The sequence below is a fragment of the Mustela nivalis genome (assembly GCF_964662115.1).
Source record: "Mustela nivalis genome assembly, chromosome: 11".
In the NCBI taxonomy this organism is placed as follows: Eukaryota; Metazoa; Chordata; class Mammalia; order Carnivora; family Mustelidae; genus Mustela; species Mustela nivalis.
The window spans coordinates 111,090,719-111,117,254 of NC_139030.1; the positions used below are offsets into that span (position 1 = coordinate 111,090,719).

The 26,536-nt window shown below is 43.6% G+C and overlaps 2 protein-coding genes across 2 annotated transcripts in view; both read left to right on the forward strand.

The window, feature by feature from the left end:
- Positions 1–26,536, forward strand: part of SLC40A1 (solute carrier family 40 member 1) — a 747,507-nt gene that overhangs the window by 35,821 nt on the left and 685,150 nt on the right. The window lies entirely within an intron of this gene.
- The window catches only part of HIBCH (3-hydroxyisobutyryl-CoA hydrolase), a 93,471-nt gene continuing 81,849 nt past the window's right edge, over positions 14,915–26,536 (forward strand). Inside the window, 2 exon segments of the mRNA XM_082690544.1 lie at positions 14,915–15,281; positions 15,283–15,432. Coding sequence (XP_082546670.1) covers positions 14,991–15,281; positions 15,283–15,432 — 441 coding nt within the window. The 5' untranslated portion in view covers positions 14,915–14,990.

The window sequence follows — 26,536 nt, forward strand, 5'->3', positions numbered from 1 at the left end:
GTCGGGGGTGCGGGCGGTTCACGCGGGCGCGGGCACCTGGTCGGGCGGCGCAGGGCGGGGGCCGCGGGGGCCCGCGACCCGGGGCAACGGGCGGCGGAGACGTGCGGGAGCAGCGGAGCATCGAGCGCACGCGCCCCGCGGGCCCCCGGTCCGGGATCGGGAGCGCCCGGCTGCCCGCGTCGTCCCTTCCCGCCCGCGAGCCCCGGGAAGGGTCCGGGAAAGAGGCTGCTGCCGCGGGGCCGGCCGGGCTCGTCGGCCGGGGGGGCCGGGACGCCGGGGTCCGGTCACCTGCGGCTCGGCCACGGCAAGAAATCGGGAAACGGTGTGGGGAGGTTCCGGCGGGCGGGTTTGTCTCTGTTTCCCGGACGCCCCGCGCTCGCGGAGTTGGGAGCCCCGGGCCGGGGCCGCGAGGAGCCGCCGAGACCGCGGTCTGGGGCAGTGCCCTACGGTCAGGTCAGGCTCGGGTCAGGCTCCGGGAAGGGCGCGCAAACCTTCCATCCCCGGCCTGGGCTCGCCGTCCCGCGCCCCTGTGGCTCCTGCGGTCTCCAGCGCGGCAGGGCTCGGCTCCTCGGCCGGGAGGATTCTGCGGCTGCTGGAGACCAGCGCTGACTGCGCTGGTGCTTCCTGCGTTCTGGGGTCCGTGCTAGGCCCTGCCGTTACCTCCACTTCACGAAGAGTAAATCAGACACCGAATTCGAACCCGGCAGTAGGACTCCAGGATTCACATTATATCACTTATGCACGCTTTAAAAACCCTTCTCCGACACTAAATTTGAGAAGGATTGAAAGATTAAAAATTTTTAGAAGTCTTCAAAGTTTGGGGAGCCTGGGTGGCTCCGTTAGTTAAGCAGTTAGGTGGCTGCCTCCCGCCCAGGTCATGATCCCTGGGTCCTGGCATGGAGGCCCACCTAGGGGCTCCCTGCTGAGCAGGGGAGTCTGCTTCTCTCTCTGCCCCTACCCCTGCTCTGGCACTCTCTCTGGCTCTTTCTCAAATAAATAAATCAAATATTAAAATAAAAAAAGTAGTCTTAAAAGTTCAAGGATAAAATATAACTGAATTGCTTTTAATCTGAAAGTAAAATTGGGACAAAGGACAAAGTTACAAAGGAAAAATGACAGACTATAGAATTTTTAATTTCTTTTATCAGAAAAACCCATTAAATTATAAGACGAGTAAAAACCACCAAAAATTTGCAGTATCTACAAGATAGGAGAGTAATTTTTTTTAGAGTAACATTTTTTAAAACAGATCTTATGAAGAAAGTATAAATATCCTGTTAAAAAATGGACAAAAATGTAAATTAGTTAAGTCATGAAAGAAAAATGTAAAAGGCCAAACATACTTTTACGGGAAGCGAAAACTTAAAAAGCTAATACACGGTCTAGTTGACTGAGAATAAAAGCTAGTGATTTAGGCCAGGGACCCTTGAGGTAGGATGTGCGGCAAAAGACTCAACTCAGTACTGAGAAGGACATAAATTGCTTCAGTGTTTCTGGAAGGCAGTTTGGCCAAATGCAGTAAAAGCCTCAAAAATGTTCACACCCATTGACTCAAAAACTGCTTTTCTGGGAATTCATAGTAAGGAATTGACAAATGTTTTCTGTAAAAGCCCAAATAGTGAATACTTTAGGCTTTGCAAGCCACATGTGTCTCTGTTGCTTTTCTTCTTTGTGTATGTGCTTTTGTATTTAAAACCCTGTAAAAATATGAGAACGATTAGCTTGAGGGCTGTAGAAGAACAGGCTGTGGCATGAAACTGGCACAGTGGACAGTGATGTGTGCAGGGTAGACTATAAGAAAGCTCATCACAGTGTATTTGCTAATAGCCAAAAGAGAAAGCACACGAAATGAGGATGGAAATCAGTTATAACCAGACAAGTATTTTTAAAGTTTAAAATCTTTTAAAAAGTGGCAGAATGGTATTTTATTGCATGAGCTAGTGCTCCTGACTTATTACAGGAAAAATTCAATTAAGTAAACCATGTCTATGTCATCATCCCCAATACAACATACTCCTGTGTCTGTGTGCAGAGAAAAAGATCCTGAAAGATGTAAACACACTGAGATGTTGATAGTGGTGTTGGGGTAGGGGTGAGACTGTAGATGTCTGGTTTTCTGTTATGTTTGTGTTTCCTGTAGTGTGTATTCTTTTGGAATAAGCAAAAATATAAGAAACTTCACATAGGCAACAAGAAAGCATCTTAGCTGTCAAACTGAGAAAATCCACCCAGAATTCAGTCTCCCAGATGGAGCCGTTTGCCATCTCTTCTGTGCTCCTTGAATGCATAATGGTCTTTTGAGTACCATTATTTTCTTCATTAGGGAATGGCTAATACCATCATTGAGTTAAGCATTGCTTTATGATGGATCATGGTTCCCGATACCCCACCATTGTAAGTGCGCTGGTTATTTTCTACCAGCTCTGCCAGATCCGTTTCCCACCCTTCTCTGCCGGATTCTTGTCTCTCTGTAGGCAGAGCTTCCATCAACCATTTTCTCTGGGCTCTTTTGCCGGCTGGCTTCCAGGTAAGAGTGGCCACTGGGTGATACCAAAAATAGGTTGGAGGGTAGAAAGGAGGAAAAACCTGGGTATTTATTCTGACCTCTTCTCCATTTGGACCTCTGAGGCAAGGCAGCTTCCCCTTCACTGCTCTGCTGATTGATCTCCTCCCCTGAACCCTTCAGTCCTAGAGGTGGTAACAGCTTCTTGAGTTGCAAGAGCCTGGGTACCTTCAGGTCTCTTACCACGTCCGTGTCCTGTTACATCCCTTCACCCTACCCAAACCTAACCCAGAACTTTTGTAAATAGTCCCTTCAATAAAATCTCTTCTGCTGAGGCATCTGAGTGGAAGTTGGTTCTTGTTAGGACAGACCAACCATATTAAGGAATTCTGGTGAACTCAGTACACAAATCTTTTATTTCTTAAGGGACAGGCCTAGATATCCTCAGATTTTATATCTGAGATTTGGACTATTTGCAAGGTAATTACAGAAAGATTTACAGGTTTCCTAAAGCAGGAATTTAAATGACCATGAGGCCGGTGTTGGGGGAATGTGACGCTTTGACCATTGTTCCTACTTCTCCAGTAGTTTTTGAGAAGTAACAGTCCATTGCATTTTATTGAAACCAAATAGTACAGTATAGTGGTCTTCAAACTTTTATGTTTTCAGTGGAATCTTTAAGGAAATATTCTTATATTGCCTCCAACATATAAACTATTTGATTTTTAGGATTTAAGTTTTTACTAATCTGTAAATTATTTTGAAAGCTCTAAGTTGATTCTTCATCCCACCCCCCCAAAATATCTAGCCAATTTTCCTGACATTGTTCTTGAGCAAACATCCATTTCCCACAAATGTGTGATGGCCAATGTATACATTAAGCTGTTTTGTGCACTAGGCCAAATTTCTGAACCTTCTGTTTTCTTTCTTTCATTCTTCTCTGGATTACTGTGCCAATGGCATAGCTTCTTAATAAAGTAACTGCCAAAATTCACCTTTTCAAAATATTCTAAATATTCTAAATAAATACTTTCAGATGAAATTATTGACTTTTTTCTGGTTATAAAATGAATGCATTATGAAGAAATGTTTGTGGAAACTCAAAAAATATGAAAAAATGGAAAGGAAACAAAACCCACCCCCAATACTATAATATCAGCATTTTAGAGTAGGTTTCATCTTCTCTCTGCGTGCATATTTATTTTTACGAATATTACCAAATATATTGTTTTGTGAACTATTGTTTAATCATCATATATGAGCGTTTCACTGTATCATTAATATGCTTTATATATTTTTGAAATATTATTTTTTAATTTTTTTTATTTATTTGAGAGAGAGAGGGAGCACAAGCAAGGGAAGGGCAGAGGGAGAGGAAGAAGCAGACTCCCTGCTGAGCAGAGAGCCTGATGCAGGGCTCGATCCCAGGACCCTGAGATCATGATCTGAGCTGAAGGCAGACGCTTAACTGGCTGAGCCACCCACACGCCCCTGAAATATGATTTTTAATGGCGCATTAACCAAGGTCTCTCGAATAACGGTTAGTAGTAGCAGTGGCCGCAGGCAGCTCTCACAGCCTTTCTAGACCCGGTCAGATCCTTACTCAGGTATATCAGACTAGCATGGAAAGTCACCAGCTACTCTCGCACACATCAACATCGCAGGCCTGCCACCGCCACGACTCTCAACCAGCAATCATCTGCTGCACTTGGCTTTGACTGTCGTTCACTGGATTTTAGTGACTCACGCAGCATTTGCCATCCGTGTAGCCTCTGTCAGGCGCGTGTAAAGGTAAGTCACTTAACTCTAAATTTTAATTGATTTAGTTGCAAAAAATTACTAGCACCATATTGTGCAATCTCATTTCTGTGTTCCTTTTAAATCATTAACTTGTATGAATTGTTTATGCTTGTCTTAGAAAAGACCGAATGACCCTTGTGAAAACAAAGCATGTCTATGTTCTCTTTTTTTTAGATTTGAGGTAGAAATCCCTAACATTTGTGATAGAATGTTACAACTTTTTGCGTTTTCCTTCAGTTACAGTGCAGATTTGCTGAAGTACATAAACTAAGGGGAATTGGATATGGTATTGAGGGCTACAAGTGGCTGAGGTATCAGAAGCAAAGGATAAATTTTTAGAACAATCACGCAGGTATATTTACAGGAGGTTTCCAATGGTGGGCGTGTAGGCTTCTGCCTAACAGAATTTTGGGGGCTTAAGTATTCATCTTTATTCTATCACTACACACACACATACACACAAAGTGTCTATATGTTCATAAAATGGGAATTATATGCATTCCCACTTACTTCCCACAGACATGTTGCTAGATGGAGAATAGAGTAATTGCCATAGCCTTGAAGTATATGGATCCTTAGGGTCTCAGCTCTCCTCTATCTCAGTAAACACTGGATTAAATTAAATTAAATGCTGGATTCTGAGAGCCAAAAGTTCAGGGAAGGGACACTGGAGGGCCTTCCCCTGGGCTTCATTTGAACATTCCTTAGTGAACTGCCCAGCCCAGCCCTTCTGATTAGGTGCAGAGTGTTCTGCTTTCGGGACAAAGGTTACGTGCTAGAGCACGCACAACCTTAATGAGTCATTTCCTCCAATTCTTCAACTTTCCTGGATATTTTCTTGTTTTCTTAGCTATTCAGAGAAAATCTAAAATCAACTTATTGTTGGATCCTCCGTGATACTTTTGAGTTTGTATGATCATTTTATTGCATAGTTTGGTATCTCAGAATATTTACATCCAGATTGCTTATTCCTTTTGTGAACTTTGCTTTGGAATAAGTTTGCCTAGCTTTATTTTTAGAAGTGTTAACAATTTCATAATCTATATTTTGAACATCATGTGACAAGGATAATTATGACATTCATTTCCCAGGGAATAGGACAGAATTTCATAGGGAACAGGGAAGGATCTTTTAATGTCTTAGGCATTCCATAACAGAACTTTAAAAGTCTCCTTTAAAATGTCACACCCAGAATCAAGTTCTTTTCCTAAGCCGCACCCATATTATCTCCTCCATACATCATATTACCAAATCATTCTGGTAAAAAGTTAAGCCAAAAGAAGACTGGAAAGACAAGAGGAGACAAGAAATGGATTTCTCATATGCTGATTTGGACTGGGTTTTTAATTTGTTTAGTAATTTCTTTCTCTGATATTTAAATGCCTCATTATTTAGGTAATATTTGGAGACCTATGTTTGGGCAGATGGGACTGTGCTAGGACTCTTAATACCTTACAACTGAAAAATAATCCTAGCTTTTAAAATGCCTTCCCAAATATTAAATCTGACCCTAATTGATTTTCACAACTGTTTGTATAGAATGTACCGACACTGAAAAGTTTGCTTATTGTGACTAATCTCGAGTGTCCACAAAAGAAATGCTATAAATGAAATAAAACCTTGGAAAATTAGAAAGAACATACTCTTGTCTCCTTTTCTCCTTCTTCTTCTTCTTCTTCTTCTTTTTTTTTTTTTGGTAAATATATTTCACAGTTTCTTTCTTCATGCAGATTTTCCCCCTCTTTTTTCCACAAGAAAAGTTAAATATATTACCTGGCAAAAACAGTCAAATTTATCTTGGAAATAATAGTTAATGCAGTTCAGCAGGAGCCTCCGTAAGGACCAATGAGTTAAGTGAAACGTAGAGACAATTTCTTGACACCAAGATGAAAAGGAAGTGAACTCCCAGCCAACAGGCACTTCTCCATGCCATCTCTGGCTGCCTGTTCCCCAGCCCTTCCCGCGAGTGTGGACATGCTGTCCTCAACATAATCTGGAGTCTGGGAGCAGGTCAGCGTACAGCAGCAGCTGTCTCTAAGTTGTCCTGAAGTCACAAGTTAAAACTTAAAAAAAAAGAGAGAGAGAGAGAGAAATCTTTGATGTTACCATTTACCATCAGTCTTGGATCAGCCGCTAATTATTTCCTACTTCATCCGCTCTGAATCTTAAGAACACATACCAAACATTGCTGCCTTGCCTTCTACCATCCATTTACTCTAAGCAACTCTTTTGCTCCTAAATATAGGCAAAAATTTCACAAATTTCCATTGATTTCACCCCCATATCATGGGATGAGTTATTCTTGTTTTTTTGATTTAGGATTTTTTTGATTTAGGATTTGGAGGAAAGAGGCCTCAAGGAGGGTTTCTGAACATTGTAGCTGTGCGGAAGAAATGCTGGTAATTACAGCTTTCTTTCCTTAGCTTTTAGGGAAAGTGAATACAGTATTAAGAACATAGACAGTCTCACCAATTGAGCACAAGAACAGTATAAAAGTGACTCTGAGAAGGACTCAAGGCTTTCCTGTATGAGTGGAAAAACATTATTTTGACATTCATTTGATTTCATTTCTTCTCCCCAAAAGAGATACCAGATATTAGGGAACCTAATGTTCATCAGAAGAAAGTCTATGCATACTTTTAAACAAATTTTAACTAACTTACATTTTTGTAACTATTATTGCTACATATACATACATACAAACTGTTTTAGGGAAACCCAGAGGAGTTTAAAGGCCTTTATTGTTACAAAAGATCTTCCTGATTACACAGTTCTCTGTGGGACTTGCTAACATCACAGAATTTGTAACCCAGCTTACCAAACTTGGTAGGACAGATCACTTTACTCATTTACTCATTTGAGGAGGTAATTTTAAATATATACTGCTAAACTGAAGTTCTCAAGACCACACCTATGTAATGTACATATTTTTGGATAATGAAGATAATTTGACATTGCATATGAGAAATATGCCAGGTATTACAAATATATAAATAGACATTATACTATTACTGTGTATCAAGTCTCATGTTTTTTACAGTCTTTACAATGTTAGTGTTACATCAACGTGTATGTGTTATGTATGTATTTTTTTTAAAGATTTCATTTATTTGACAGAGAGAGACACAACGAGAGAGGGAACACAGGCCGAGGGATTGGGAGAGGGAGGCCTCCTGCCGAGTGGGGAGCCCGTTGTGGAGCTCAATCCCAGGACTCTGGGACCATGACCCGAGTCAGAGGCAGCCGCTTAGTGAACTGAGCTGCCCAGGTGCCCCATTATGTATGTATTTTTAATGAGAGATACAATTTGACATGGAGTATATCATAATCAAGAAAAGTATTAAAGCTTTTTTTTTTTAATTCTCTCTTTTTTTTGTCAAATGCAGTAGTGAAAAGGGAGGAAAGAGTAGCATATGGAGTTCACTTTGTAATTTGGCTATAAACCGTCAACTGAGATAACTCACTAGCTTTGGACCAGCCATATTTATGCTTTTCTAAGAATTTTATTTGGAGAGACCATTTTATGGAAAAACATAAAGCTTTCGGTTTTTTTGTTTTGTTTTGTTTTTTAGCCTTTCGGTCTTTTTTGATGTGGTACATTCACCACCTGGGGGCAACTCCCTAGAAATTCAGTGCGTGTGGTAAAGAGAAAACTTGTCTGAAAAATATTTTGAGAATGACTTATGAAGAAAAATATGGTAAGTTTTATGCAGTATTTGTTATTTCCTTAAAACCATTTTTTAAAAATAAGACAACCGTTCTCATGAGAAACAACAGAAAATATAAATAATTACAGAAAAGTACTGAGTCACACATATTTTCACCACTTAAGGAAAACCACTGTTAACAGTTGGGGCAGATATTCTTGTAGAATGTTTCTGTGACATTTTTTTTTTTTTCTTACAAGAACCATTTTTATTTTTAAATGTTTCTATTTTATTAATGGTCCTATCTTTATCGGCTGCTCTTTGAATCATTACTCTGGGCAGGGAGATCGGTTGACGGTCTGAGAAATAAGCCGTCCTTCCCGGCCAAACCCACATGATCTTGAAAGCCGCGAACATCCCCAGTACTCAAACAGATGGTCAAACCCCATAGCCCCTTGATCTAAGGTGGCACATTCATGGGTCAGAAAAGTTAAGGTTTGGCTAATCAGATTGCTCTGCTTAGATCAGAAAACGAGAAACAGATTGGCTACTCGGCAAATACGATGAAAGCAAAAGGAATACATAAATACATCGCTATTAAAAGCCGTATTGTAAGATGATGTCATGAAATGCAGTTGGGACCAGACAAGCCTGGGCACATCGAACCTTTGTGCAAGTCTGGCAAGTATGAAGGTACAGAAAAGACAGAGGGCGGGCATGGAGAACCAGACATGTTTTCTCCACCGGCTGTACTTCAAGGTGATTCTGACGGAACTAAAATTTGATGGATTATGTCGTATTTCTGCTTAAATACACTTTAAAGGTGGATTCATGAGCCCTTCGTGATCTGATCCCACCCTGCCTCTCTGGTGCCCTATCAGGGTGCCGGAGTCACAGCCTCTGTTCCATCCATGCAGCGTGTTCCCCTGTCTCAAGCAGCTGCTTCTCCTGAGAAGCCTTCTCTGGCTTCTAGATGATCACAGGTGGACTTACCGTGGGCTTCCACAGCACCTTGTAGCCTCCAAGGCTGCAGGGCCCAGCACCTACCATTGTACCTGGATCGTAACAGGCCCTCAATGACTGGAGAAGTCTGCATGAGATTGCATGTAGCCAAGAAAAGGGAGATAGAGGGAAAAGGGCCCCCAGATGCAGCCCCATTTCTGAGATTTTTCTGATCCAGCTTTGGCCTATGTGGTCCTTGCAGTAACCGCATTGCAGTGCATATAGGCCAGTCCTCTTCATTGGGGGGGACGCAATGAGTATCACAAACATACAAAAGGCCAAGGGTAAAATTCAAAATCCTGAGCAGCTCCGGCGCACTGCAGTGCTGTGAGGACAGCCCTGGGGTTAGCCTGCGCAGGTGGTCTCAACAAGGTTCGTGCAGCCTGATGGGCATCAGGCATTTGCCTTCTGGGACACAAGCACTATTATCTTCCCTGAAAGGACTTGGTTCACTATGAACACGTGGCAGTGTGGTCTAGTGTGGACAGCTGTGGCCTGCTGGCTGGCAGGTGTCAGGTTGCTTTTCTCAATGGTGCCCATTCGGGGTTCTTGGGGCCAGATTGCCCAGATTCGCTGACATGGGCCGTGGGTATTTATGATTGGTTTAGAAGTATTTCAATGTCCTAACAATCACATGGCTATACTGATATTTATTTACTGAATATTAGCCTTGAAGAGGGCTTATTTAACTTGCACTGGGCCGTGAGCAAGAGGAAAGGGAAGGCATCTAGATTGCCTTACTCCTTACTTACTTACACCTTGGGTGTCTCCAAAACTCTGGGGTCTATGAGGCCACTCATCCTGCCTATAGTTCAAGGGAGAAAATGGTAACTACCTTACGAGAACTGTTCTTGGGTCACAGGCTCTACTGTATCTCATACTGTTCACTTTGTTACATGTCAGAGAGCATGCTGATACCCTTTGGACATCAATAAATTGAGATCAACATTATTGGATCAAGATCTGTTTTCTGCACTGCTTGTTAGTAATAGCTGAGCAATGCTTTGCTTCTTGGCCTCCAATTGTGTGACTCAATTCCTTTTGTTTGAGAAGACACCTGAGACTCTGTGAGGTGATCTATGCTTTAGGCGTCCTGCGGTCGGTGCTGGCCAAAGGGGTACACTGAGACAGCCACACTTACACAGCTTTGGGTTGGGATCAGTGATATGGTTCTAGGTCAGGGGCTTGGCAAAAAACAAAAATGAAACAAAAATAGCATTGGCTCAAAACACTCTTCCCACAAAAGGCCACTTTTCAAAACTTTGGGAGGTTCAGCAATGAAAAGGTGAAATGAGTGGGTGTTAGTATTTTTCCACGAGGTCTGGTAGGGATAGAGGTTGAGCCTTAAAACCTTCCGACCTAGCTCATTGGCAACGAAGTAGGGTAGATCTGACCCAACAGCACTGCCTCAGCCTGGTTAGAGTTCGGAAAAGGCACAGCTGCAGAGGCCATTGTAGAAGTGGGCTATTGGGACAGTCCGAATAAGCAGCTCATTTCTGGCATTGGAAGAGATCTTTTCTAGTGGGGGAGTTCAGGGGTGAGGGGTGGGCTTTGGCCGTCTGAGGGACCTCAACCCTGCAGTGGTGACCTTTTGGCAAGCTTTTGAGAACCTTTCCTAGATGACCAATCATTGATTTCTAACAGGAAAAAGTAGGAGGGGTCATGTCCCTGCCGTTCGGTCCTGGTGTTGGCTTCTGGATAATGTTTCACATGTTGTGAGTACTTAATTCATCTGCGAGGAGCATCTGTGTTTTGATAAATAAATTTTACAACCTTATTTTCCCATAACAGTGCCAGGTTTACACTGATCAAAATACACACAGAGTTATTTGTTTCCAAAATTGCTTTCCTAATTAGTTAATTAGTGTATCAGATTTGTATGGCCGTTTATCATGTTCCCAACAGTAGGTTTTTTGAATTCAGACAACCTAGAAGATACAGTTTCTATCCTGAAGGAATGTATAATTTGAGAGAAATAATTAGCATTCAACAAATAAGTAAGCAAGAAATGAGTGATCATCTATGATGCTGATTAGAAGTATAACTCAAATTCAGAAAAAAAAAAAAAAAGCCCAGTTCAGGTTAGAATAAGAGACTATCGCAGGAAATAAGACTTAAGACAGGTCTTCAGGATGGAAAACTTTTAGAAGAGGATAAAAGAACAGCTTTCCTGGCCTGTGGAATCACATGAGCCCAGGCACAGAGGCAGCAAATCAACACTATGGCCTTGGGGACATCCAGAAGAGATTATGACAGGAATGAAGAGGGCAGGTTACACAGGAAATGAATTTGGATAGTTAAGGCGGATTCTTGTTTCTGTTGCCTCAAAAGTCAGTCAGTTTGAACTCGATGTTATAGACCATCACTGTTCACTAATAATGCCACACATGTAATTGAAAACTTTTTATGCCACACTAAAAAAGTAGAAAGAAACAGGTGAAGTTCATTTTAATAATATATTTTCCCTAATCCAATATGTCTGGAATATTACCATTTTGACATGTAACCAATATTAAAAATGTTTTATACTCCTCCAGTTACTAAATTTAAATCAAGGAAAAATCGAGTTCCTCAGTAGCATGGACCACAGTTCAAGTGTTCAGTAGCCACATGTGTCTAGAGACTACACAGCTAGAGACTACAGCTAGAGACAATTGTGAGATGACTTAGCAGCTGAAACATGGTACAGGAAGGATTTGTTGTCAGTGAAATGCACAGTGAATTGAAGGGTGTGATGCTTGTGGGAGAAGAGAGAAGTTAGATCTGAATGTTTCACATGGGTACCAGAACGGTGGCACTGGGGCATTAAGAGGATAGGGCAAATCTGAGAGATGCTTCTAAGAAATAGCTGATGACTGGCTGGGAATGAGAAAAGAAAATACAAATTCAAGAGCAGTAACCAGCTCACAAACAGGTCTCAATGAGCCCAGCTGCCTAGTATTCTCGCCCTGCTGCAGTCCCCTCCCCCACTGCTCCAGGTGTGGTATGTGTGACCAGCAGAACGAGGAGGTAGTGATGGTAGGTCACTTCCAAGATTGGGTTATGAAAGATACTATGGCTTCTCTTGAGTGGTTCTCTCTCTTGGATCACACACTCTGTAGACACAGAGCCACTACTCTGTGACAGCTCCGTGGAGAGGACCACGTGGCGAGGAGCTGAAGCTTGCCAACGAGCTCATGAGTGAGTCTGGAAAGGGGTCCTCCTGCCCGGTTGAGCGTTCAGATGACTGCAGTCCCACCAGGACTGCAACCTCAGGAGAGACTCAGCCACAACCACTTCTCAGCCTCTCTCTGATTCCCACGTTTCCGAGTCTGAAAGAGATAATGAATGTTATTTTAAGTTGCTGAATCTTGGGGCAATTTGTAACAGCATTAGATGATGACTACGTCAAACAACAATAAAAAGATAACCTCATTTAAAATAGGCAAAAGAATTGAATAGCCACTTTACCAAAGCAGATAATGAACACAAAAAAAGATGCTCAATATTATTAGACACCAGGAAAATGCAAATTAAAACCACAGTGAGCCAACACATACATCAGCAGGCTAAGATTAAAGACGGACAGCACAAAAAGTTGATGAGGATGTGGAGCAACCAGAATTCTTTGATTTTAAAACTGTGATATGGTTCACATACCATACAGTTCACCCATTTAAAGTACACAATTCAATGGTTTTTAGTATAGAGCAACCATCACCAGAATACATTTAAAAATATTTGTATTACTCCAGAAGGAAACCCAGTACCTCCTAGCTGGCATCCTCCTGCTGTTCTACCGCCCCTTCTAAACCCTAGTCTACTTTCTGTCTCTATGCATCTGCTTATTCCGGACACTCATATTAACGAATTTGTGATCATTTGTCCTTGGTTCCTTTCACTTAGCACAGCATTTTCAGGGTTCATCTATGTTGTAGCACATCATGACCTGAGCTGAAGGCAAATGTTAACCGACGGAGCCACCCAGGTGCCCCAGATATATTACTTTTTAAAAATCCAGCAGTTGATACACATTTGAATTATTTCCACTCTTTGGTTATTATGAGTAGCTGTAAACACTTGTGTGGCACACTTTCGTTTCCTTTGGGTATATTCATAGGAGTGAGATTACTAGGCCAAAGGTCACTCTATATTTAACCAATTGAGGGATTGCCAGATTTTTTACAAAATGGCCATAAAATTTTATATTCCCACTGATCATGTATGAAGACTCTCATTTTTCTACATCTTCTCCAACACTTGTTATTTTCTGTCTTTTTGATTATAACCATTTTAGTGGGTATGAAGTCATTATCTCATTATGGTTTTGATTTATACTTCCTTGTTGGCTAATCATGTTGAGAATCTTTTCATATGATTATTGATCACTGGTAGATCTTCTTTGGAGAACTGCCTATTCAGATTCATTGCTCACTTTGGAATGATTTTTTAAATTATTATTAAGTTGTAACAGTTCTTTATATATTCTAGCTACAAAATCTGTATTAAATGTATCATTTGGATTTTTTTTTTCCTATTCTGTGGCTGTCTGCAACTAGAATTCTTAGTCCAAAATGATATGAACACTTTTGAAAAACATCTTGGATTACGTAGTTTGCCTAAGGTCACAAAACTATTAGCATGCTAGGGACAGAACGTGACTGACTACATAATCTGTAGACCCGCCTATAGCGAAAAGAAAATGTGAGACATCTTGTTAAAAAACTGTTAAAAGTAGGACATTAAACTAAGACAGGACCTTTCTAAGCATGGGGCTTTGTGAGGTGCAGGTCGCATGAACATGAGGCTTCAGGAACAGGGAAGGTTTGAATCTTGGGTTAACAGGAAAGCTCATGCTTTCCAATAAACCATACTGGGTTGAATGATCTGTTCATTTTTTGGGCACATTGAATGAGACATGATGGCCATGTCAGATGCTGATATCAGATATTGATGTTCCAGAGCAGGTTAAAAACGGAATTACAGGTCAGGAGTTCCTTCTGTGAAGCCCGTGTGTCTTCTGCTCAGTGGGCATTTGGTAATTATATTTGACCTAAGTGAGAAAAATAATTTTTCATAAAGTCTTGATAGTATCTTCTTAAATGTTAACTAGCTAAGACTAATTCCTTTAACTTTCCTCCCTCTGAAATTCTTCACTGAATTCCTTTTTTCTGGCTAACGTGTCAATACTTACGTGGTGATGAAATGTTTGGGGCTGGACATCTGGGTGTATCTGGATACAGAGAAACATTCTTCTGAATCGACTTAACAGTGAATCCTAATGGATAAGGTAAACTTTGATTTCATTTAAGAGTAAGCTACTTTCTGAATATAATTATGCTTTCGCTGATAACAGTAAGTTTCAGTTTTGTTGGTAAAGCTGTGTCTATCACCTCTTAATAAGACACATTTTTGTCTGCCGTTGAGGAAGACTGGGGATCTATAGCTTTGCCAAAAAACTTGACATGTGCCAGTCCTAATGTTAAAACTTCTGCTTGGTGAGGCTGGGATTTCATAAACTACACCAGGATCCTATTATCAAGTGTGTATTTCATCTGATTTTCAAAGAAGAGAATACTAAATTTTTATTTTTCATTAAAAAAAATCTTAAAATTCAAGCAGTCTTTCATGCCAATGCCTGCTGGTCGGGTCTAGCCCAACAGAGCCTCTAGGGAACAAAATATATATATTTTTTCTTTTTTAAAGATTTATTTATTTGATAGAGGGGCGCCTGGGTGGCTCAGTGGTTAAGCCGCTGCCTTCGGCTCAGATCATGATCTCAGGGTCCTGGGATCGAGCCCCGCATCGGGCTCTCTGCTCAGCAGGGAGCCTGCTTCCTCTGTCTCTCTGCCTGCCTCTCTGCCTACTTACGATCTCTGTCTGTCAAATAAATAAATAAAATCTTAAAAAAAAAAAAGATTTATTTATTTGATAGAGGGGTGAGGGGCAGAGAGAGACTCTCCAGAGCACCCCCCCACCCCCCACTGAGAGGTGAGCCCAACAGGGGCTGGAACCCTGATCCTGAGATCCCGATCGCAGCCAAAGCCGAGCAGAGTCCCATGTGTAACGCACCAGGCAACCACCGGCCCCAGCCTGGAGCGACCTCTTTCCTCCCAGTCCTCCAGGCTCCGGTCCAGGCCGCTCCTTCCGCCCCGGCCCCACCCTGCCTCCGCCTTCGCCAAAGCCCCGCCCCTAACCAAGCCCCACCTCCATCCTCTTCTCCCGCCCTCCCCCCATTTCCGCCCGCAGCTGTTCTCGCCCCGCCCCTCTGCGTCGCGCCGCCGGCGAGGGGGCGGGGCGGAAAGCCCGTCGTGGGCCTCTCTGGCCGCCTGGAGGACCTGTCCTCTGTGTCCCGCGGCGCAGGGCGGAGCCGGGCGGCGGTGGGCGGGTCTGATGGGAGACCACGCGAGATCGCGAGATCCCGCGGGGGAACGCCCCCTGGCACCTTCCGCGCGCGGGTTCCTGAGCCATGGGGTCGCCGACGTGGAGGCTCGTGTCCGGGTGAGCGAGCAGCGGCCTAGCGCGGGCTCCCGGGCTGTCGCCGAAGGACAGAGGGTCGCGCGCCGCGGGGGACGGCCCGGCCTCGAAGTCCCCGGCGGCCGTCGGGGGCACGACTCGGACCCGAGCGCACGCCCCGCCGCGCCCCGCCCCTTCCTTCGCGGCGCGGCGCGGTGCGGTGCGGCGTGCGGGGCTTCGGCGTGGGGGCCGCGGGGCTGCGGCGTGCGGGGCTGCGGCGTGCGGGGCGTGCGAGGCCGGTTCTGGGCGGCCCCGAGGCGCGCGTCTGCCGGCCGCCGGCGCGGGTCCGGGCGCGGGGCTTCTCCGGCGGCGGCCCCGGGGCGGTGTGCGCGGAGGTCGGGCGCCTGCGCTGCGGGGACGCTGCTGAGCCGCCCCGGACGCCTGCGGAACCCTGTGTCCCTGCGCGCTCTGGCCCTGCCCCGTGGGCTCCACCGGTTCGTACGTGTCGCGGCGCCCCTGCAGCTCCCGGCGTCCTGGGGAGCCGTCCCAGGTCAAGACCGCTCTCGGGTTCTCTGGTCGCGTCTGTCCGGGCGCGAGTCCCGCCGCCTGCACGGGTCGTCCGCTGCGGGTTTGCACCCGAGTGTGACCCGCACGCGTCGGGGCTTGCGGCGTCCGGGAGCTGTTGGAGGTGTTTGAAGTTCTCGGACTTCTCCCGCGCTCAGCCTCCGCCCGGGACCCTTCCTGCGGATCCCGATTCCCAGCCGCTCCTCTTGCGGAAGCCTGACTCGTGCACTCCTGAGTCGGGTCGCTTCTGCCCGTGCCTGCGGCCGTCCTGCTGAAGTCCACTTCACGGCCGCCGTCCTCGTGCTAAGAAGTTCTTAGAGGTGTCCGCCTCCTTAGGGAATTACTGAGAACTTCCTAGTCCTGCTTCAAAGACTCGGCCTGACTTTGCTTCATGGATTCTGTACCGCTTAGGGTTATACTCTAGCTTCTGGGAGTTCTAGACCCTTCCCGGGCCCTGTAGCCAACCTGGCTACTTGCTACTGTTTCTCACGAAGACTTTTGAAGTCGCAAAAGAAAGCAGACGAGAAACCAATATTTAAACAAAGGTGATACTTAGTTGCAAGCTCCCGATAAGTGTCCTGAAGGGAAGATACAAGTATGAGAGAGATTTGGAAGTGAGAGCGGGGTGGGGGGGGGCTCTTCCAAGAGGTCGATCTTTCCAGTGGCCCGCCGTACTCCGGCGTTCGGCATCGGCATTGTTTCGGCGCTTGCTCCTGGAGCTGCCTCCTCTTCTCCTACACTGTTGTTTCCCCAGCTCAGTATTAGATTCTCTTACATTTTGTTCTGGGTTAGGAGTCACGGACCCGAAGGCAGAGGCTAGGAAGGAAGCATTGAGCAATGCTGGCTAGACATCAGCAGGGTGGGGACTAGTACGGAACCTGTGAGTTAGAGAAAGTCTCTGTCGCAGGAGGCTGGCTTCTCATCCCGGGCAGGCCATGGTGCCATTGTAGAATGGAGACCCAAGCTTTCTGTAACTATTTTTTCTGGGAAACTGAATTTTTTGGTGAATCTCTTGATCTTAAATGTCTAGTTTTAAAACACTGCTGACCAGACAAAGCACATTAGTAGACCCGGGCAGCATTCAGGCCACTGGTTTTCAGCTACAGCTGTCTCATTCCTCAAGGACGGGTGAGACGTGCTTACACCTCAGCGGTTATCTTTGTGCCTGACTTTGTGACCTAGCTTCGGTTCTGACTTCTCTTTCAAACTCCGGTCTCTCCACTTGCTGTTGAATGTTTCCATTTATGTCAATACAGTCTCAAGAAACTGAAAATGGACTTCATATTTCATTCTACAGACCAGCTCGTTTCCTGGCCAGCCTTTTCAGTACCTGTAGTCTCTTAGCTATCCAAGCTTGACCTCTTATAATTGTTTTTAGCGAGTTTTTTTTTTCCTTTCCGTTGAGTTTGAACTTCATAATATCTCCTAAGAAATCATTCCTGTGTTTCTACAGCTGCTGTTCATCAGTTCATGCCTGAATTTCTTGGTCTTGGGCTTGATTTTCTGTTCTATTCACCTTCTACCTTGCCTACTTCAGCTATAATCTTCATTAAGCACTATTTTTTTAAAAAAGATTTTATTTATTTATTTGACAGAGATCACAAGTAGGCAGAGAGGCAGGCAGAGAGAGAAGGAAGCGGGCTTCGTGCTGAACAGAGAGCCCGATGTAGGGCTCAATCCCAGGACCCTGAGACCATGACCTGAGCCGAAGGCAGAGGCTTAAGCCACTGACCCACCCAGGCACCCCAAGCACTATTTTCATTATTTCATCTTAAACAGTTCCATGAAGAGTTTAATTTTGTAAACTCATGTGTGATTTATTGACTAATTTGCGGAAATCTCCTAAATCCTAGTGTTCTCATCCTTCTAAGACAGTTGTTTCTAACTTCAGCATGTATCAGAATCACCTGGAGGGTTTGTTAAGCACAGATTTTTGGGCTCACCCCGAAGTTTTGAATTCAGTAGGTCTGGGGTGGGGCTGACAATGTGCATTTCTGACTTGTGCCCCTGGGATGCTGATGGTGCTGGTCCAGGTGCCACACTTTGAGAACAGCTCCTCCCAGCAGGCAAGTTGAGCACCACCTGGAGGAAGGAAGTCTGATAAAGTGATTTAGTAAATTAGTAGTAGTAGCATGTCCTCTTCGTGTCCACCAGATGGCAGTGCTGGAGCCACCAGGAGGGAAAGAGAAGCCCTTCAATTCAGAATTATTTGGGACTCAATAGTCAAATACCTTTTTGAGATGTTAATACCAGATTTTAGATAACGGTTGAGTAGAAATTGGAACAAGTAAAATTAATGTGATTATATGGAGTCTGGTAAGGAACATGCTTATACTTAGGTTTTTCTATTTTGTAGCAATTGGTCCAGAGCTTTTGGGATCTTTAAAATTCTGTTCACAGTGCTGTGCACTTGCACTTTGTAGGTGTACATTAACTTTCTTTGAATGAGCTGCAATTCTATCTCATGAGTGAAACTAGAACTTGAAGCTAGGTTTGGGTTCTCTGTGCCACAGGTGGTGCTTAAACTGCTGATAAGACATTGAACTGGCATTTGGGTACTGGTCTCATTAAGGAGTTCAGAGTTATTCTGGATCTAAAGAAATTAGTGCTTACATTTTTCTTTCTTAATTCAGTTTTATCTTTTTGGAAGTTTTTAAGTTCAAAAAATTTTTAAAAATGGTACTTCAGGGGGAGCTTGGGTGGCTCAGTGAGTTAAGCCTCTGCCTTCAGCTCAGGTCATGATCTCAGGGTCCTGGGATCGAGCCCCACATTGGGTTCTCTGCTCAGCGGGGAGCCTGTTTCCCCTCCCCATTCCACTCCCCACCTGCCTCTCTGCCTACTTGTGATCTCTCTCTGTCAAATAAATAAAAAAATAAAATCTTTTTAAAAAAAGATGGTGCTTGAGGGTAAATATTGTTCACATTTTAAAAGCCTATATGAAATCCCTATTTAGAGAATACCCCTAAATAAGCTAGTATTTGTCACTTCAGTTTAATTTTTTCATAAAATACTGATTTAAAAAAAAATTTTTTTTTAATTATTTTATTTATTTGACAGACAGAGATCACCAGTAGAGGCAGGCAGAGAGAGGGGGGAAGCAGGTTCCGGGCTGAGCAGGGAGCCTGATGTGGGGCTCGATCCCAGGACCCTGGGATCATGACCCGAGCCAAAGGTAGAGAGGCCCAACCGACTGAGCCACCCAGGCGCCCCTAAAATACTGATTTTTTAAAAAATATTTTATTTATTTATTGGACAGAGAGAGAGAGAGAGATCACAAGTAGGCAGAGAGAGAGAGGAGGAAGCAGGCTCCCCGCTGAGCAGAGAGCCCAATGTGGGACTCGATCCCAGGAACCTGAGATCATGACCCGAGCCGAAAGCAGCCGCTTCACCCACTGAGCCACCCAGATGCCCCTAAAATACTGATTTTAATGGCAACTTTTTTGAATCATTTGGGGAAGCTTCAAACAAATGCTTATTTATGCCTGTGCCCCACCCCCAGAGTTTGATTTAATTGGTCTTGGGTATGAACTGGGCTTTGGAATGTTTTACCGGAGTTTCCAGTTGATTCTAATGTGCAGACAAGTTGTGGAATTACTGGGCTAGAATAAGTATGTTACTTGTGGTAAGACAAGTTCAAAATATGCTAGTCTAGAAATGTGAAGTGACAGATTTAAACAAGTTAGTGTTTTTCCTTTTGGGGGGGATAGTAGTATTCAATTTAAAGGTAACATAAGAAGGTAAAAAGAATTCTGGAGAGATGTATTACAAATATTTTCATAAATTCAGTCACCTAAAATGTGGTTACAATGGTGACAATGGGCATATTACGTTTTTTGTTTTATTTTTAAAGATTTTATTTATTTATTTGACCGAGAGAGAGATCACAAGCAGGCAGAGACGCAGGCAGAGAGAGAGGAGGAAGCAGGCTCCCCAATGAGCAGAGAGCCCAATGCAGGGATCGATCCCAGGACCCTGAGATCATGACCTGAGCCGAAGGCAGAGGCTTTAACCCACTGAGCCACCCAGGCACCCTATATTGTTTTTTTTTTTTAGTGCCTCAGCTAAACAGTTGCCCCTCAGATCTCAAAGTATCCTTGAAAAATTAATGCTTTGGTGATTTATAATTTCCCTCAGGTAGTATATGTATCAAACCCCATGCACAGTCCTTAATCAGGCTGCTGCTACAGATTTCCACCTTTGACCTTATTTCAAAAATCTTAAATTTCACTTCTTGATCCCACCTGGGATGGAGCCCAAAGCATCAAGCTTCCTGCTCAGTGGCGAGCTTGTTTCTCCCTCTCCTGCTGCCCCTGCTTGTGCTCTCATGCACTCTTTCTGTTGAATAAATAAAATCTTAAAAAAGCTTAAAGCATAAAAACACAATTTGATGAATTTTCACAAACCAAACCTATCCATTTTGCTGGCACCTGGATCAAGAAAAGAATATAGTACAATGGGGCCTCTGGGTGGCTCAGTGGGTTTAAACCTCTGCTTTCAGCTCAGGTCATGACCTCAGGGTCTTGGGTTCGAGCCTCCAATTGGGCTCTCTGCTCAGTGGGGAGCCTGCTTCCTCCTCTCTCTGCCTGCCTCTCTGCCTGCTTGTGATCTCTGTCTGTCAAATAAATAAATAAAAATCTTCGAAAAAAGAAAAAAGTATGAGCATCTCAGAGGCCTTCCTCATGTTCCTTCTAGTCACTGCTTTTACTTATTTAATTGTAGTGTTCACGAAGTACTGAAAAGTGCTCTTCTGAAGTCTGTAGCTCAGTTAGTTTTTGCACATATGTATACAGTCCTGTAACCATCATCTGGATAGAGGTAATTTTTACCACTCCAGATTTCCTCCTGCCCCTTCCCAGCTTCCCCCACCTTCTACCATTTTGACTTCTGTTCTTACTAATCACTTTTGCCAAGCTGTGTCCCAAGCTTTGTATGCCTAGCCAAACACTTTTGAAACAAACTTAGAGGTGTTACGTTTATTTTATAGTTTTGGCTTTCTTTTTGTAATTTCTATCATGACTATTTTCCGTAAGTATTATTTAAATATGTTTAAATAAACATTTTTGTTGGGTTTGTAATGGTTTTGTATAGATGACCGTTAATAAAATGTCACTAGAGGTGACTGGACCAAGTTGCTGCCTGCAGCCTTTGCCTCCCCACCGCCAACCCCAAGGTCAGTAAAAAGGAACTCACCTTTAACCTCAGTGGAGCCCATCACCACAGAAAAAGAACAGCAAGGAGCAGTGGAATATATTAATGACGTACAGAATGCAGTAGACTTGAACAAGCCAATGAGATTTTGAAAGCAGAACAGACGTATAACTCTGCTGACTACCTTTTTTTTTTTTTCAAGAAGACGTTGGAATTGATTTCCTAGATCCTACATTTTTGGGTTAACATTTGTCACTTATCCACCAGTGTCTGCAGTGCACTATTTGACAGGAGTTGAAGTGACAGAATTCTAAGATATTAAATGAGGTTACAGAATAGATCTTTATTTTGATAGAAAACCTTACTTTGAAAGTAAAGCTCTTTCCCAAGAATTTCATCCAAATCAGAGTGGTGATCCGTCTTCAAAGTCCACTGGAATCAAATGGAATTCTAGAAAGGATTTGACAGAATGGTAAAGTTAGATGCAGAGTAAAGTCATCAGGAAGAGAGAGCATGAGTTTACTCTGGTTTACTGATTTTTTTTTTTTTTAGATTTTATTTTTATTTATTTAAGAGAGAGCATGAGAGGGGGAAAGGTCAGAGGGAGAAGCAGGCTCCCCGGTGAGCAGGGAGTCCGTTGTGGGACTCGATCCCAGGACTCCAGGGTCATGCCCTTAGGTGAAGGCAGTCCTGTAACCAACTGAGCCACCCAGGCGCCCCTTGCGGATCTGATGGGGGTGCAGGTGAGTTCAGGGAAGGTCATCAGAGATGGTATTTGGCCGAATCTGTTACAGTGCTGCTTGGTTCTTGACAAATGATGAAGGGGGTGAAGGTGATGATGAGTTGGAGGAGGGAGAGGAGGAAGACGTAGAAATGACTGATGGAACTCTAGTGGAGTCTAACCTAAAGTTTTCTCCAGGCCCTGGGAGCAATTGCAGTCTTCCCACCTCCCCCACCTCGTGTTCAGCTGCCTTTTTTTTTTTTTTTTTTTGAAGTCCTTTCTCCTTTATATCATGGTTTCCAATTTGTCTTGGGGGGACATACCTTGAACAGAATGAAGGGGAAAAGAATCTCTACCCATTTTTGTTTCAAATTCACTTTTTTCCTAATACCTTTTAGAAGAGGCTAAAACAAAAGGAAATGTGGTGTTTATGCACTGAGATATTGTATTCTACATTTGTTTCAGGTTTAATTCATTGAACAGGACTAATGTCATACTGCAGCATTTGGTAAGTTTGCATTTTGTTTTGTTGGCATTGTTAGATTATGATGTGTAATGTAAAATGTCATTGTTGGGGAAGTAGAGGAATATTGGCAGATTTTGTTGTCCTTCATGCGCCATGGTTCCCAATTTTATAGTGTCAAGGCTTGACACATAACTAGGAGATGGTATAAGGTTATACATAAGAGCATGGACCTTCAAGTCAGAATGCTTGGGTTTACGTAATGGGTCTACTACTTAATCTTTGGTAGGTTACCTCATCTCTCTCAACTTCTTTTTAGACATTATAAGGTGGATATAATAATACCTATCTTAGAGTGCTTATGAATAATAAATACTTCATTTAAAAATCTAGTGCTTGGCGTGTAATCATTTCATACCTGCTAGCTACAGTTGTACTTAAAATAGTCTTTCGGAGCTTAGATGCCTTGGGTACCCTTTCAGAGATACTTTTAGTTTACCATTTTAAGAGGAAGAAATAATTTTTATTCATTTTTGTTTCTCTGTGCTATGGACTGAGTCTTTGTACCATCCCAGAATTCATATGTTGAAATCTAATACCCAATGCGATGGTATTCGGCGGTGGGGCCTTTAGGAGATGATTAGGTCATGAGGGTGCTGTTCTCATGAATGGGGTCAGTGACTCTATAAGAGACACCCCGGAGAGCTTCCTCACCTGTTTTGCCTGATGAGGAGGACGCAGTGAGAAGACAGCCTTCTGTGAATCAGAAAGAGGGACTTCATGAGGCACTGAATTAGCAGGTCCCTTGATTTTGGACTTACCAGCCTTTAGAATTGTGAGACGTGTTGTGCTGAGCCCTCCAGTCTGTGATATTTTTCTTAAAGCAATGCAGACGGACTAAGTACTCTCGTATAGTCTGACAAGCGCCTTGCACATAAAAATAAGCACTTACTGTAGGTCACGTCCTCTTCCAAGCACTTGGTGAGTACTGCTCAGTTGGTTCTCTTTGTGGTCCTGTAGAGTCGGCACTACAGATCTTTTATCTGCAATTCTGAAACCTCAGAATCAAAGGTTTGTGGTTAGTTTGTGATAAGTGCATTTTGTGACAAAAATCTGACTTGAACGTCCTTGAAGCTCTTTTTTCTTTATTCTAACAAGTGCAGATGTTCATAGTTGATGCAGAAGTGTTAAAGCATTTTATCGCATTGTGCTGACCAGGTTCCACTTGGGATTTTTTATTTTCTTTAATACATATTGTGTTACCTTTCCAAAATCTAGAAAATTTTCTGGATTTCAAAACACATCCGGACCCAAGGGTTTTTGGTTAAGGGATTATGGCCTTACCCCTATTTAATGGGTTAGAAGTGGAGGGACGAGAGGCTGTGTAATATACCTCCGTGTCATTCAGCTGGTAAATAGAGTGGGATTTGAGTCAAGTCTGGCTCCGTAGACTTCCCTGCTGCGCTCCCTTGCAGCTGACGTAGAGTGGGTGTTGGGTACCGATCGCAGAATGCGTCTCAGGCCTGAGTGGAGACGAGCAACTAAAGACTGGAGTCCCCCTTCCTACCCTTGATATTTTAGTACGTAGGCATAGGAACTGAGGAGCTTCCTGGAAAGAGAACATAAAACATGCTGCTGATTCACATTTACACGTCAGCCCCCAGGTAGAGGAGAACGGTAAGACGGAATCCAGTTCACCTGGACTGTGGTTACCTAAGGCACAAACTGCACCCAAGGAAGGGAGGTAAACCGAACTTCTTCAGGGCCTGAGGGCTGAATTGTCTTGGTCCCAGTGTTGGCTTTTAGATGCCCTTCAGAAGTAGGCCGTTTCCCACGCAGTCCTTCTGTGGCCCTAATGTTTGAGTCTGTAGGCTCCAAGAGTCTGTTTTCTGGTGCACAGTATGCTTGTTCTAGGTGGCAAGAATGGTGACATAGGAGAATGGAGGTTACATTCAGGGCTTTCTGAGTGTCTGTTATACGGAGTGCGAAGCAGTGATGGGCGTGGAGAGTTTACCCAGGATCGGATGTGGAGAGACTCTGTGGATGTTTTTGAAGTTGATAAGGAGTCATAGACCATTTCTGAATGACAGGGACAAGATTGAAATTGTGTTTTAGCAAAATTGCTCTGATGGCAGTGTGAAGGATAGACTGTCAGGCAGAGGTTCTGGAGATCTGCCAGGAAGGAAGATTGTGGTGATCCTGCGTGGTTACAATATGGGAATCGAACAGGGTGAATAGATAAGAGAGTCATTTTGGAAATGGATTCTCTGGTACTTGGTAACTGCCTCAGCTTGTTGGCAGAGAGGGGAACAAGTAGGAATCAGGGAGAGCACCAACATCTTGAGCTTTGTTGACTGAGAACATGGTGATGCCTTAACCTGTTGTAGGGAACAGAGGAGGAGAGAGATTTGTTGGGGAGAAATATGTTGGTAAATTTGGTTTTTACCAAATTGATCATGGGGCACATGTCGTTGCTCCTGTTATCCTAGTAGGCAATTGGAAATAGGGGCGTGGGCTTCTGGAGAAGTAAAGATACAGATGAAGGTTTGAACCAGGCGCTTAGAGATAATAATTGAAGATGTAAAGGAGAAGGTATCATAGAAGGCGAGAGAATAGAGTATTGCCATGTGGAAGAATTGACCAACCCAGTTTGAAGTCAGGAAGGATTGAGTGAAGCTTGAGTAGTCCGCATTTATGAAATGCTGTTTGGTGCTAAGAATCTTGCTTATATTGTGCTTGGTGTCTTATTTGGGTTACAGTAATTTAAATTCAGTGGCATTCAACATTAGCTGGAAATTGATGAAAATCTTAGGAGTGGGAAGGCTATGTGATGGGGATAAAGAGGAAAGTCAGATGTCAAAAAAAATCATGATCTGCTTCAGGTAGGATATTTTCTTGGGTGTCTCTTTGGTTGCAACCTGGTTTGATGGCAGCGGATGTTACATATAATGAAAGATCTAAGATTGGGATTTGGGTATCGACAGTGCAGCTTGCTCTAGGCTTATGTCACAGCAGGACTGCATCACTAGAATGATGAATTGCTCATTCAGCTTATTAAACATTTTTGGGATGCCTCCTATGTACCAGGTACTGGTTTTTCCTCAGAGGAAAGTTTTCATTTCTCACAATGTTTATGAAGGCTCTGAAGTGTTTTCCAAAATGTAGCCTGCAAGGAGCACCTGGGTGGCTCAATGGGTTAAGCCTCTGCCTTTGGCTCAGGTCATGATTTCGGGGTCCTGGGATCGAGTCCCACATCGGGCTCCCTGCTTGGTGGGGAGCCTGCTTCCCCCTCTCTCTCTGCCTGCCTCTCTGCCTGCTTGTGATTCTCTCTCTGTCAAATAAATAAAATCTCTAACCCCCACACACAAAATAAAAAAAAAATGTAGTCTGCAAAATACAAGTTCCAAGAGGTAAATATTCCATGAAAAAAAAAGGTTAATCATGTAAGAAAACTGCTCATTGTATTTTAAATGTTTACATTTAATATTTGCATATTAAATACAAAAAATGTAGCAATGAAACTTACTTTACATTGGTTTAAGTTTCCCCCACACTGATTTGACCGTGGGCCATTTATCCTCCTCATCCTTTTGTACACTTGGGGGAATGTTGCTACTATGGATTTTGCCAGCGTAGATATTCCAAAGTTGGGTGTGTTTTGGGGATTTTATTTTGGCAGACTTCATGCATTCAGTTCAGCACAGCTGTGTGTTGATGGTGTTCATATATTTTAGTGAGTTTCCTTCATTTCTCTCTTGAATAGATGTAAATAATGGGTCACTCAGTCTTCACAGAAGTGGAGAAAGTTCTGGGTGAGGGGGATGAAGTGGGTGAGATGATATCATTTGAAGAAGGTAATTGGGACAGTCAGATTAGGAGCTGTAATGGTTAGAGCTTCTGTTCTAGAATGAGAGAAACCTGGTCCTGCCCCAGACCTGTGTGATTCCAGGTAAGTGATCTAACTTCTCTGGGCCTTAGTCTCCTTATCTGTGGAAAGGGGTTCCTGGTATATAATTCATTAGGGGGGATTTTGAGGATTATGTGAAGAGTTTAGTCAAGGGGTTAGCATTGTGTTCATAGAAAACTTTTAAAAAGCAAATTAGGGGGCGCCTGGGTGGCTCAGTGGGTGAAGCCGCTGCCGTCAGCTCAGGTCATGATCTCAGGGTCTTGGAATCGAGTCCTGCATCAGACTCTGCTCAGCAGGGAGCCTGCTTCCTCCCTCTCTCTCTGCTCTCTCTCTGCCTACTTGTGAT